General features: G+C 41.5%; 1 protein-coding gene across 1 annotated transcript in view; it reads left to right on the forward strand.

Moving 5' to 3' along the window:
- Positions 1 to 13,948, forward strand: part of LOC117822427 (furin-like protease kpc-1) — a 232,152-nt gene that overhangs the window by 45,902 nt on the left and 172,302 nt on the right. Inside the window, exon 6 of the mRNA XM_034697137.1 lies at positions 2,008 to 2,113. Coding sequence (XP_034553028.1) covers positions 2,008 to 2,113 — 106 coding nt within the window. The remainder of the gene's footprint in view (positions 1 to 2,007; positions 2,114 to 13,948) is intronic.

The raw sequence follows: 13,948 nt of genomic DNA on the forward strand, positions 1-13,948 counted from the left end.
GAAGGGATTTTCTCTCGGCCAGGGTGGTGCTTTCAAACCACATGGTGATGCCACTGATGAGGAAACTTTCTCCATGTCCTCTGTAAGCCTGGGTGAGGGGTTGCCGTTTAAGTCCATTTAAGCTGCTGTGATGTTTTCACTGTCTTTGAATTGTTTTCAACCCAGCTAAGGTTTCCAGAAATGTGAAGGCCAAGGAACTTAAAACTGTAAACCTGCCCCACCTCAGTCACCTTGGTGGTGAGGGGTGGCAGAGGATGAGCTTTCATCCTCAAGTCCAGAATTACTGCCTTAGTTTTGTCTACGTTAAGGACAAGGTCAAATCCCATTAACACACCAGTGGCACAGCCACCGGGGCAGTTCGGGGTCTGTGTTTCTTGCCCAAGGACACTTTGCTGTGTGGACAGTGGGACCTGGGATAAACCCCCAACCCTCCGATTGAGAGACCACCAACTCCACCACTGAGCCACACCCCCCCCCATCGATGGTGATCTTGTGATCAAGGTCCTTGGTCCACACTAGTCTGTTGTTATCAAACAAGGTTGAGCTTGTGGACATTTAATGGGAAAGCTGGTTATGTTAAAGGGGCAGAGCTAACTTCCTAGATCAACTGATAGCTGGAATCAAGCGACAGACAAAGTTTTTACAACTCACCAGATAATCCTCCTCCCTCTCTGTCCTCACAGTGAGCTCCTGTTTATTCCTGATCCAATAAAAACAGGTAGAGTCACAGAGTTCAGGGAAGCTGCACAGAGAGAGAATCAAAGTGTCCCATATATTCCAGATGAATGAATCACTGCTGGTCCACACGTCACACCTCATGTCACCAGGTGATCTGCACACTGATTGGCTATCGTGGCGCGATGGATACGCTGGAGTTCAGATATTTCAACTCTCGCGAATCATTCGTGCATAACGCACGATTCGCGCCGCTAGACCACTAGTCGTGCCTAATGGCGTCTTTACATTGACTTTAAATGTAATTCATTAGCGCAAATGATTTTATTCACGTTTGGTGTGAACGCCCCATTAAAGAGCTTCACACTACGTTCCTACACTTGCATAATACCTGCAAAAGTGCCTCACAACAAATCCTATCCTCATCAACTCAATGCATTTTATAATTTATAGAGAGAGGAAGAAGATTTTAATATTACTTTAGTTTTAAAATGTTTGTGTGCAGGTGGAGTCGCATGCTGAGCCGACTGGTGTTCAGGCCATGAGGAGGAAATAGTCCCATTTAAGACTGATTTATACTTCTGCGTCAAATTGACGGCGTACCCTACGCCGGAGGTCCGCATAGCTTCCGTACCTACGCAGAGGCCTACGCATGTAGCTGACCTGCACCTCCTCCAAAATGTAACTAGGCGTAGAATCGACGCGGACCGCAAGCCCTGTGATTGGTCCACTCAGGGGCATTGTGTTTCCCGCATTTACAGCACTTCTGGGATCCTGGACATCGGCTGCTCATCGGCTGTGTATTTCATCTCCCCCTCTCTATTCTTCATGTAATCATGTCTGTATGATAAACAGCAACATGTGTCAGCTGTAGATTAACAGAACACGCTCTGAATCTCTGTGGAAAAGTAAACAGAGATCGTAGCGGGGCCGGAAGCAGACGACCGGCTATCAGAGAGACCACACTGCCCTCAAGTGTTTCGGCGGAGAATTGCTGCACGACACGGACACATTGACGCACAAGTATGTGGCGCTCATGTCTGCGTCAGCCCTGCTGCGTAGGGGAGACGCATTATGCCGAAAGTAAATATTGCTTTACGCCTTGACATGTTTAACACAGCTAAAACAGGAGGGAGGAAATACAAACTAGATTTCAGAGAAAATGTCCGTCCAGCTGTGTGAATATACAAGTATACTGGATTTGCAGGTGAAGATCTTGGACTGTTCGTTAGTAATTTATATGTTCATGTTTGACAATAAACCACTCATTGCAAGAGTCCTTTTTCACTTGTTGTCATAAAATGTAACGTGTGTTCGTGTGTGTGTGTTCAGTTTTCACAGGGCAGGTACAACTCCAGTGGGTTGGACGTCAATGTGATGCCAGTTTGGAAAAACAACATTACCGGTAATGGAGTGGTGGTCAGCATCATTGATGATGGTGAGTCTAACCTTAACTGCATATTTCGTGGTCACACATGTTAACACCTATTAGTTATTTTTATAAAAGATGCACATTTCAAAGTGAGAAAATTGTGGCATTCATTTGAAAAATAAAAGGAGAACATGTTAGCTTGTAACAGGAATCTGCAATTCCCAAAGAAATAGGATTGGCTCAGACTTGTCAGATTTGGTGTGATGAAGCTGAACTCTGGCCCTCAGTGGAGAGGGTGGATGATTTATGTTGGTGCTCCCCTCTCCACAACCACTTCCACCGTCATCTTCTCGTCTCAGTCACACCACAATGAGAATTCATTTCTCTCTGATTGCTGGGATATCTGGCAACAAGGGAAATGAGAGAGCGGCATCTTATGGGCTCATTCATCAAGAACTAATTGAAGCCTCACTAGTCTCAAGTGCTGATAGAGCTGGAGTAGTGTTGGAGCGTGCTGTTTTGTATGTGTGTGTTAAAAGGTCTGTGTGACACTTATTTCTGCAACCAAGTGGCTCCGAATGTGGCGCATGTGTGTAAAGGTACATTCAAAATCGCACTTCTGCTGTGTAATCATTTTAAGAATGGCATGTATAGTGTGTGTGTGTGTGTGTGTGCGTGAGCTGGGAGCTATCTTGTCCACCACTATCAGTGTGTATCTATTTGCTTGCACATACGTTGATTCTTACTGTTTTTGATGAAAGCTGCTGCTATTTTGGTTGGACAGAGGGCCCTCTCTATTCTCTGCATACAGACAGCCACTCAGTCTGTATGTAAGTGTGTGTGTGTGTGGGGGGTGTGTGTGTGGGTATCACTGGTGAGGGGTGGAGGGTAGATACAGAATGAGCAAGCCAGTGAAAAAAAAGAAATTAAATAGAGGAAGGATATAGAGGGAAATGTCAAGAGAAAGCAAGAGCAAAAAGAATTCTGAGAGGAGGCGAATGTGTGTGTGTGTGTGTGTGTGTGTGTGTGTGTGTGTGTGTGTGTTAATATATTTGTGTGTGTATGTATATGTGTGTATGAGACAGAGAGTGTTAGACTTGCACCACTGAATCTCCTTTCCTCTGAGGCTATTGTACTCTGCTCCACCTCTCTGTATTGATTCCACGGGGCCGGAGCTCCCTCACTCTTTCTCTTTCTCCCTCCATCTCTTTCTTTCTCCCTTCTTATGTTTTGCGTCTTTCTCTTTTCTTTTATCCTGTTGCCTCTTTGTTAACTAGGAGGTGACTTCTTCCTGTAGCCACCCTCTTTTTACCCCCCAAATCACTTTCTCTCCCTCCCTCTTTCCTCCCCCCCCCCCCTCTCTCTCTCTCCCCGACAGTCTGCCTCCTACAGCTGAAGGATCATGTACACGCTCACCTTTAGCCACCTCTCGACAATCGATGACGATTGATTTTGATATCACAATGAAATAAATTATTTTTCTTTGAGTGAAAGTGCTCCCCCCCTACCCTTCTTCTTCTCTTTCCATCTTTTAATCCAGTCCCTCTGTTTTGGAGGTAATGTAATTGGCATCTGAGGCCCTTTTGCTACAAGCCTTGAATCCCATTCACCATGCCAAGGCAAGGCAGCTTTATTTGTAAAGCACATTTCATACACGAGGGAAACTCAATGTGCTTTACATTAAAACATTAAAAGCATTGGAAACATTCAGACAAGCATAAAAGAGCATGATTAAAAGGACAAATATAATAAAACAGAAAAGAAAAGGACAATTAGAAATATATTAACAAATAAAATTAAAATGTGAATTTGAAGTGAGTTAAAATAAGCTAAGATAGGAAGGCAGTGGTAAATAAAAAGGTCTTAGTCTTTGATTTAAAAGAGGTGAGAGTTGGAGCAGACCTACAGCTTTCAGGGAGTGTGTTCCAGATATGTGGTGCATAATGACTAAACGCTGCTTCACCATGTTTCGTTCTGACTCTAAGGACTGAAAGCAGACCAGTACCTGATGACCTCAGAGGTCCAAATGGTTCATACAGTAGCAGCAGATCAGCAATGTATTTTGGGCCTAAACCATTCAGTGCTTTATAAACCATCAGCAGGATTTTAAAGTCTATTCTCTGACAGACAGGAAGCCAGTGTAGAGATCTAAGAACTGGAGTGATGTGGTCTACTTTGTTGGTCCTTGTTAGGACTCGAGCAGCAGCATTCCGTATGAGCTGCAGGCGTCTGATGGACTTTTTAGGGAGTCCTGTAAAGAACCCGTTACAGTAGTCTAGTCTGCTAAAGATAAATGCATGGAGGAGTTTTTCTGCATCCTGCTGAGACATAAGTCCTTTAACCCTTGATATATTCTTAAGGTGATAGTAGGCTGACTTTGTAATTGTCTATGATTACAACAAGGTTTCATTTGGGTTCGCTTCTGACTACTCGTTTAGACTATTCACCCTCACTTACACCACAAGATGTATTTACAGTAAATTGCTTGTATAACTTTGCCTCATGGAAATGTTAAATCTGTAAACAATCAAATCTATGTGGAACCAGGAGTCTTATTCACTCACTGACTCAAGAAGAACCTTGTGTTTATGTTTTTCTGTGCATGAAATGACACATAAATATCTTCTTTTTTTATATATATATCAATCAATAAATCATCATTCAGGACTCAATCTGATCTCATCTTAATCCACCATGAGCAGAGCACTTTGCAGTATTTAGCAATTTACAGTGGCGAGGAAAAACTTCCTTTAACAGGCAGAAACCTTGAGCAGAACCAGACTCATGTTAGACAGCCATCTGCTGAGACCGAGTTGGGGTTAGAATGAGGGATTGAAGAGAATAAGAGAGAGAGTTAGATGATAGTGATGAGAAGGATAGTAGTAGCTTTTGCCGCTGGAGTCCGGCATGTCCATAGCAGGAGGACGTCTACGGCAGCGACTCAGAGGAACCTACGAGACAAGGGAGCTCAGGGACTCCAGAGAGGTCCATGGTTAGTAACTTTAATGGGACAGGGAGAGTTAAAGTAAGTGGTAAGTAACAAAAGTTAAAAGTTTACCAGTCATATTTTGGAACATTTAACAGACAGTTTTTCCCCAAATAGGAATAAATATTCCAGAGTTTGGTGCCCCTGAAGTGATTAGAGAATTGACCTCTACAGGTAAAAAATGTAGTAGGATGAAGAAATAAAGTTTGAGGAGTTGAGTAAGAGTGGACCTGTGAATTTAAGATATTATCGAGGTTAATTCCAGTGTTTTACTTCATATTAATTATTGCTTTTTGCATTATTTTGTGGCTACATGTCTAGTGAATACCCATATCCTCCCCCCTTACATGCTTAGGTTTTCCCCTAAACATCCTTTGATGAATGAGGTCTCAGGACCTTTTCAAAGTAGTAATAAAAGAGGACTGTCACTTACAGTGCACACGGACAAAAACAGTAGTTACCCGTCTTTTGTCCGCTGATAATGACCGGTGAGTGAGCCTAATATATAGATTAATCAGTGAAATGACATCCACCCTTAATCCACCTTGTCCCACAACGGCCCCTCAGTGTCCCAGTCACTGTGCTGTACACCAGCCCGAGAGCACTTCAGTATCGATCGGCTCTTACGGCGTCATCATTACATGTCATTGCTACACGGGAGACAGAGGACATAAGTAAGTCTTGTGAAGGAGGATGGAAAGAGGAGCGAGGGGGGAAAAGAAGAGGAGTAGTGGGTAAACATGCACATAGAAAACTGAGCGGTGTCAGAGATAATTGAATGAACTCCTTGAGTGGAGAATCCTATAATTCAAGACTGTTTTATATTACAGTGATTTGCAAACAGCATGGTGCTTTTTAAAGCACCAGTCTCCCTCTGTTGCAGTTGCATGCAATATATATACAGGTGAATGTTAATTGAACACAACCTATCTTTTCTTTACTTCTCTTTACTGCAGCGTGTTGCAGATGTAGATGTTATACCATTGATTTTTCCGTACCTTTGTGGTATCGTCAGTTGAAGATGATGTGATTTCTTATAGAAACCTTGAAAAGCAGTCCTCAGAGGGAAATTGTGAGCCCAATGCAGGAGCAGTATTTATGTTTCCATACTGTATGTATTTATCTGTTGATGTAGGAGGTGTGATAAAACATTTTATGGCTGATCATAGAGTCTTATGTTTCTTCTGTAAGGGGGAGAGCTGTATTTTTTAATATTCTACAGCCTCAGCTGATTGACTTGATGAGGTGTGTCCATACAGCATGGCAGCATTTACAGCTCACACTCTGTCTCTATTTCATCCTACAGAAATGTATTTGTAAGACGTCTGTTTGCGGAGTGAAATTTGAATTTTTAAAGCCATACTTACACTCTTTGTTGGTTTTCTTGATCAGCTTATTACAGTTGTGATACATTATAATGACTCCACATTTGATGCTGTCCCCTCAGTGCTTAGCTGAACATTTCATATAACACAATTTAGAATATAAGTCAATGATGAACCCACAAAACGCCCTGAATGTCCCTCTGGCTAAAATAAGCAATCCACATTTAAGACGAAGAGAGAGCAGGTTATATCCTTGTGTTTTAAAGAGCCATATGCTGCTGCATAGCTTGCGTATACTTTGGTGATTCATCATCTGACTTGGCATCGTGCACACATTATATTTTACCCATATGCAGAGTAAATAGAACTGAAGATTTGAAAAGAAGTTTTTCACAGACGGCTACTGCTGAGGTGCTTCCATGCACAACATAATAAGAACATGATTATCATGATTATCTTTCATCCCTAAGCAGCACAGTCTTGACAAACTGGTCACCAACAACACTGAAGTCCCTCTGAAAGTGTAATTTTTGGTTATTAAAATAAATAGTTTTGAACGTATTCTTCGTTTTAAACAGGAGAGAAACTCTGTCTCAGTTAATGTTGTGTATTTCATCCTCAGGGATACTTATCAGGCAGGTGAGAGCTAGAGCTGGGAACTGTGTAATAAGATAAAACTCATCTTTTAATACGTGTCTCTTTATTTCCACATGAGTGTCCATAAATACCTGTGTGTGGATGCTCACAGTGTGTATGCATCCATGCATTAAGGCAGGCTCCTGGCTTAAGTCCAATGAGTGTCAGTACTCAGCGTGTGCATGTGTGTGTGCTTCTGTTTGCTAGAAATGACACTGGCCAGCTTTGTAAAAGTGTGTGTGACAGGGGCAGCGACAGAGTCAGCGTTTTTTTCCCTCCCTCTTCACCCCCCGCTGTTCAATCCATCCAGCTGCTGTCACCACAGGGGAGCAGACAATCTATCAAGGCATCGGGATGCATTCTCCTCACCTGCGCCGCGCCTTTAATGAACAGCCAACATGATCCCGGCTGACAAGCAGGAAATGGATGTAATAAAGATTGTTTCTGCATGCTCTTTGCATCCCTGATAAATCACCTCGCTGTGCAACAGATACGGGAGCCACATGGAAATTTGATTTCACACGGCAAGGGGGAGGAAGAAGAGAGCAGTGGGGGAAAAAAGAGAGCTGCTAGTGGCAGGGTCACTCTATTTTATTCCCCCTTTTTCTCCAGTGGAGCAGCGGAGCAAGGTGTGTGGGGGTTGAATGAAAGGACTGTTGTTTTTTTATTTTCTTTTTCGCCTGGAGCATGCCTCTGTGCCTGTTAGTCTATAAACAATAACAGCCGATGTGTGCAAACCATTACATAGGTGTCTGTCATCATACTTGGACATGGTATTAATGTGTTCACTGGAGGGCTTGGATGTATGTTACATAGCCAAAAGATTTAAGAAATAAAGAAGACATTTCTAAATCAGTTCAAGAAATCATGAACTCGCTGAATAAAAAAATTACAAGATAAAGCTTTTCTCCTGTACAGGATGTCCCTCCCTGCTGAACTAAGGAAAGTTTAATGCACAGCAACAAGACATAAAAAGAATGTAGAGAGTGTTTGAGTGTGCACAAGGGTTCACTGAGCTCCAAGAAGCCTTTGCAAAGCTTCAATCCCTCACAAGTCTTGAAGGTTTGCAAGTGTCTTCAATATCACCACATTGTACACACATCGTTCCTGCAAACAAACACAAAACCTCCTGTATAGGTTGTAGACTGTGCCCATAATCCTGTCCTTCAAGTAGAGAATATAAACGTAGAGGCAATAAGGGGATTTGAGAAATATTTGAATTAAGGTTTCTAAGTTGCAGGGTCAACTCTGTTTCAAGGCACACACTATCAATCAAGAAAGTTTTAAAATCAATTAAGATCCTTTCTGTTTGTTGAAATATTATTACTTATGCAGTTATTATTATTACAGCTAGCTAGCACAATATCAGCGTCATGAGCTGGTTTAAAATTTGATAACCTAAACCGTTGTTTGAACCAGGCTGTGAACAGGTTTTTTAATGCTGCAAAGATCGTCTTCTTTGAATGGGTGTGTATGTGGTTTCTGGTGTTTCTGCAGCCAGCCTCAAGTGGATGCTCGATGAACTGCAGTTTATAACACTTCAGCATCGGCTTCATATTTTTAGACTGGAGGTTGCCGCTTGGTCCCACATAAAAAAAAAAAAAAAATGTCCTGCAAATTTGGGGCGGAGCTTAATGAAGTGTAACTTCTGTAGACTTGCCCTGTGGTTGGTATGTTTCAGCATTCTGACATAGAGATCATACATGAACCTAAAACCTTCTGAAAAGCTAACCTTATGTGTCATGTAAGAATATATTTTTTTAGCCTGGCAGCTTGGATATGTATGCTGTTCTTTAAGCATACATACTTACATACGTTTTCTGCAGTTGTGGGAGTTTAGACTTTCCCAAATCTGAAATAAGAGCAAGACAGAGCTTCACATGTGATACTAGACTCAGTTGTATCCAGGACACACTTTCACATAGTGTGTGGATACTGCACATGTGAGCTGATTCTTTTGTAAGTTTAACTGTTACCCTAAAAATGATGAAAGTTGGTGGAGGATGCTCCTCTGCCTTTGAAGTGACTTCTGTACATAGCATGCTATCAGGACATGCTAATATGTATGTTCAAGCAGAACTCTTTGATTAGCATGTGCTGTGTACTTTTACTCTGACTTGATGGAGTTTTTCAGTTTAATACATGCACCCATTTTACCAAGGCCTAACACAAACCAGGACATCATATGTGCTAACATGTTTGTATGAAGGCCTATAGCATACTGCAACACACTATGAAACCAAACAACACTCATTCACCACACCGCCTGCCATCCAAACCCACTTTAGAAGTCCTCAACAGAAAGGCATTCATATTGTAGAGTACAGGGAGAGTGAGAGAAATGAGGGGGGGGCAAGAAAAGAGAATAATGATTAGAGCCAGGGAGAAATAATAGTGGGGGAGCAGGAGAAATACATGGGGAATGGAATATAGGAGAATAAAGGGAGAGCGAGATTGAGATAGGGAGAGGACGGTAGAGGGAAGACTGAGATAGGGAAGGGGGGGATGCAGATATGGGGGTGGGTGGGTAATTTATGATTTAATCTAATGCAGTCTGGACCTGCTGTAAGTCACACAGACCTCAGCTGGGAGAGCGAGAGAGGAGGAGATGGAGAAATCAAGAGAGAGACATTAACCTTTCCTTGAAGCAAGTATGGAGCTGTTTTATCTGACCACTCTACACCCCTGTAAACCTTTTCTCCTCTCCACCTCTGCGTCCTGTTTCCCAAAAGTGTTATGTAATAGTGACTGACTATGTTATGTTTGTGAATCTTAAAACAAACGTCTGTGGCACTGTGCAATGTAACGTTAGGGATTGATACAACATTCTAGTGACTGAAGCTTTTCTCACATTGTTTTAATTATCTGATGATATGATTGTTGCAAAAAAAACCCAATGCATACACATTTGTCTAAACCTTTGATATGTAGAAAGAGCAGAAGACTAGTGAAGAAAAAGTAACTTAGAAGAAACTTAGAAAGAAACTTCATCAGCTGAAAAAAGCCCAAGGAAAAAGCTGTCAGGAAACCACCCACACAGCTTGACTGACAACTTCTGGCTGAGATGTTCAGAGTTAAGGCACCAAAAAGATGGAAACAAAACTCAATAGCAAAATAGGAAATTCAAAGATTACAACATGTCATATGTGCAAAACGAAGATTTTTCACACACTCATCCTTAAACCCTGTATGAGGTAATAAACAGCAAATTAGCAACAGAAGCCAACCGAGCAATCAGGTGCTGCCGCTGGCCTTACTTCTGGCATCCTGGCTTTTTAAAAAATTCTTCAAGAAATAGAAAAATGATTTCAATTTGATCATCTGATACAACTTATACATCACAAAGAAGTATTTATTTTGAGTTTGTGTTGCTACAATGAGCAGTGACTTGATAGATGACTGTAACTGGACTCAACAGCAAGCCTCATGAAAGGCTTAGTATTAGTGGAATATCAAACAATCAGCTCACCAATTATCACTTGCTGCCACCGGCATGGCTGCTGGCACTAAAGAAGCTTTCTTGAAAAAAATATGATCTCAGGTACAAAAGCTTTGATCATACACAATTTATCTGTGGTATAGAGTGCAGCCAAGTGATGCAATGATGAGTCAACTATGAAGCTCTGTGCAGACACTGGTCACTTTAACAACCAACAATTCATAGGAACTATATTGTAATATTTATGGCACATCATTTGTACTGATGTTACTTTCCTTCACATGCACAGTCTCCAAAATTAGTTAAATTTTTTAATTCATCTTGTTACCTTTTTATTTCTTACTTATAACCCAGCTGTGTGAAATACTTCATTCTGATTGGTCAAATCCCCATGTCAACAATAACTCTGAGTAGCAACAGTGATGCCAGTTACAACCTGATCACACGTCTCATTAAATCAATCTGCAGAAAGGAGTCTAGCACATTTATGAAGTTTATGGTTTCACTTCTTCCTGTTGACGATGTGGCAAATGCATTCATTTTTGGAAAAGTGACAACCTCCGTTCTTAAAATATGAAGCACATGCGGAAATGCTAAAAGCTGCAGTTCATAGAGTGTTCACTTGAGGCTTGCTGCAGAAACAGAAAACCACAAACACACATATTCAAAAAAGACAATATTTGCAGTATTAATAAACATGTTTAAAGCCTGGTTCAAAAAAGCAGTTTATGTCTGAGTAACACATTTGTTTATTGGCACACACTGTTCAGGGTGCACATTTTTTTTCTCAGTATTTTCAAAGATATAAAACTTTAAAGTTTTGCCTAAATAAGGACATGGCTGACTTGATTGACAGGCGGGAACCCTGTAGCTGTTGGCGGGGAGGCTGAAGGCCCGCCTCTTTACCTCACACTAGCTCAGACGAAGTTTGATTATGTACAGCATTTCCAATATGGCACCCACCGACGACTGGCTTCAAAACAGCCCTCAGGAACAGATGGGTGACATCATGGATACTACTGTATGTCCATTTTTTATACAGTCCATGGTTTTTGATAGTAAAGGTAAACAACATGGAGGTTTATTTTTAACATAACTCTTAATTTATTTGGGAATCATAGAGCTGCAGGATTGTAGTTAATGGCTGACCAGTCAACAGCAGAGAAAAAGGGATGAGGGGAAGAAAACCATGCAGCAAGGGTTGTTGAAACAAGGTGCTAAGTGAAAGAGACCTTTACCATTGCAGAAAACACACACAACGCAACCACAAACTGCAACATGATGTAGGCTTTGGCAGTGTTACAGGACAGGTTGAGTGAAAACAAAATACGATCAGAAAAGTCATGGGGTGGGTCTTATACAGATGCTACTGTTAATTCCTGGACCTGTTGAGAGTGCCTACAGCAAAACACAGATGTTTTCTCTACAGAGACTGAAAAAGTTTAATGTGATTTATGACAGGTAAGCAAACTAATGTGAAGACTTTAACGTGAATACAAATGTTGAATTTAATGTTAAAGCAACCTGCAAGAAGGGAGAGGAATACTGTTGAGGTGGAAGTGCTACCAACTGTTGCAACTGAGGGACTGTACTGCATATATATATATATTTAAAATCAATAAAGTAATCTTTAAATCAACTGCTACAGGGTCATTAAACCACACACAAACAGACTTAAAAACGTTTTTTTGATCCCAGAGCCATTATTGCACTTAATGCACAATTGTGCACATATTACACATGAACACTCACTGTGTAATAGTTCTCACGCGCATTGCCAATACCAATGTGCAATATATCTTCCTGTTTTTTGTGTGTATGTGTGTATGCCTGCAATTTACTGTTGTCTTATATATCAATGCAGTTTTTGCACTGAAATATTGCCATCCAAATTCATTGTACTTGTTGCAATGACAATACAGGTATATCTATCTACATATAATAAGCAGCATAATGTATAGTGAGCGGGTTGTTATGTGAAATTGAATTTTGTCAGGGTGTGATTAAACTCAAATCCAGCAAAGCTCACTGTACTTGAGAAGTCTTGTTTACCTTGAATTACCCCTTACATATCACTCCACCAGAAATCTGTATTGTACATGATCAGTCACATTGTACGAGGAGAACTACATCTTCTGTATCACGTTGTCTCATTACTAAATAGATGAATGCCTCCCTTGAATCCCTGTTGTAGAGAAGAGAATCACTGCCTGGAGACAGTTTGCAGAGAGACTTGGCTGGGTGTTACTGACAAGAGACTTTCTTTAGCATTCTATGATCGGAGTTGAAGTGTAAAAGTAGGTGGCTTTCACCACTAACTATCTCAACTAGCACTAAAGCCCTGCTGACCAACCACAGTCTTACAGTCCGTTTAAATCAACTACATCAAACTGTAGAAACATCATAACCTGAATCTAACATTTTCCCTCATTTATTTGTGCAACATGTTTCTATACTTACTTAGCCTGGATGGCAATAACCTTGAGCCTGTGCTAGATTTTAGCTTTAGTTGTTGCTGAAGACAACTAGTTTGAAATGGTGTTGTTTTGGTATCAGAGTACGGGTACCAAACAGCTTGCAGATGCTGCCAATTCTGGTATGACCTTGGCTACACAACAGCCTCTGTACCAAGTAAGAGGACCAAATACACAAACATGCAATGGCAAAACTCAGAGATACTGTAAAACATAGAAAGAGGAGTGAGTTGGTAAAACAGAACAGAGATAAATAAACTGATCAACATATGATAACATATCACTGAGGAACAAACTGAGCAAATGCAGGCTGAGACTTCACACTTCTATCTGAGAGCCTAGTTTCACTTCCCATCACATCATTATCAGGGATGTCACAGCAGGTATGATACAGCAGTGCTACTGAGCTGTCACTTTTGAAAGTGTTCAGATATTTTACTCAGGAGTATCTGTCTTCTCGGTCACTTCCTGGCTTGATGTTTCTTTTGCTACTAGCAGGACAACTAAGAGAGCCAATCACTGCATTTCAAAACACATTAAACCATCAGCACCCCGCAAATCACAGAGAAGCCATTGTGGTGGCCTGCACCAGCGCCGACTACCGGAGTGAAACTCTCATGTCTGCATCAATAATCTCTCTCTCGAGAACCATTTGCCTGGATAAATATTGGTTTTGCGTTGGCCCCTATAATGGCACCCTGTGCAGGCTGCGGGGCCCGTAAGTGACGTTGTCTGTCATGCTGCTGGCAGGCTGGCGTGGGAGTCGTTGGCACATTGTGGGGTCTCTCCAACGCTCATTTGAATTCGTTCGTCCCCAATCATGCCACTACATTCAGCAACTGCACACTTCCACACTCCACTCACACACTACTCCCACTACCTGTTTGGGCGCTGGCGCTCTCATTTGCATGAAATAAGATGGAAATGGAGCCCTTATTTATGCCAACAGAAATGGAGTGTGTTATTAAGGGCACTATTGTGCAAAAGAGACGGTGGCGGTAAGAATACATTACAGAGGCTATTTCTGGAGTGGCTCGAGTC

The sequence above is a fragment of the Notolabrus celidotus genome, chromosome 12 (assembly GCF_009762535.1).
Source record: "Notolabrus celidotus isolate fNotCel1 chromosome 12, fNotCel1.pri, whole genome shotgun sequence".
NCBI classification, from domain to species: Eukaryota; Metazoa; Chordata; class Actinopteri; order Labriformes; family Labridae; genus Notolabrus; species Notolabrus celidotus.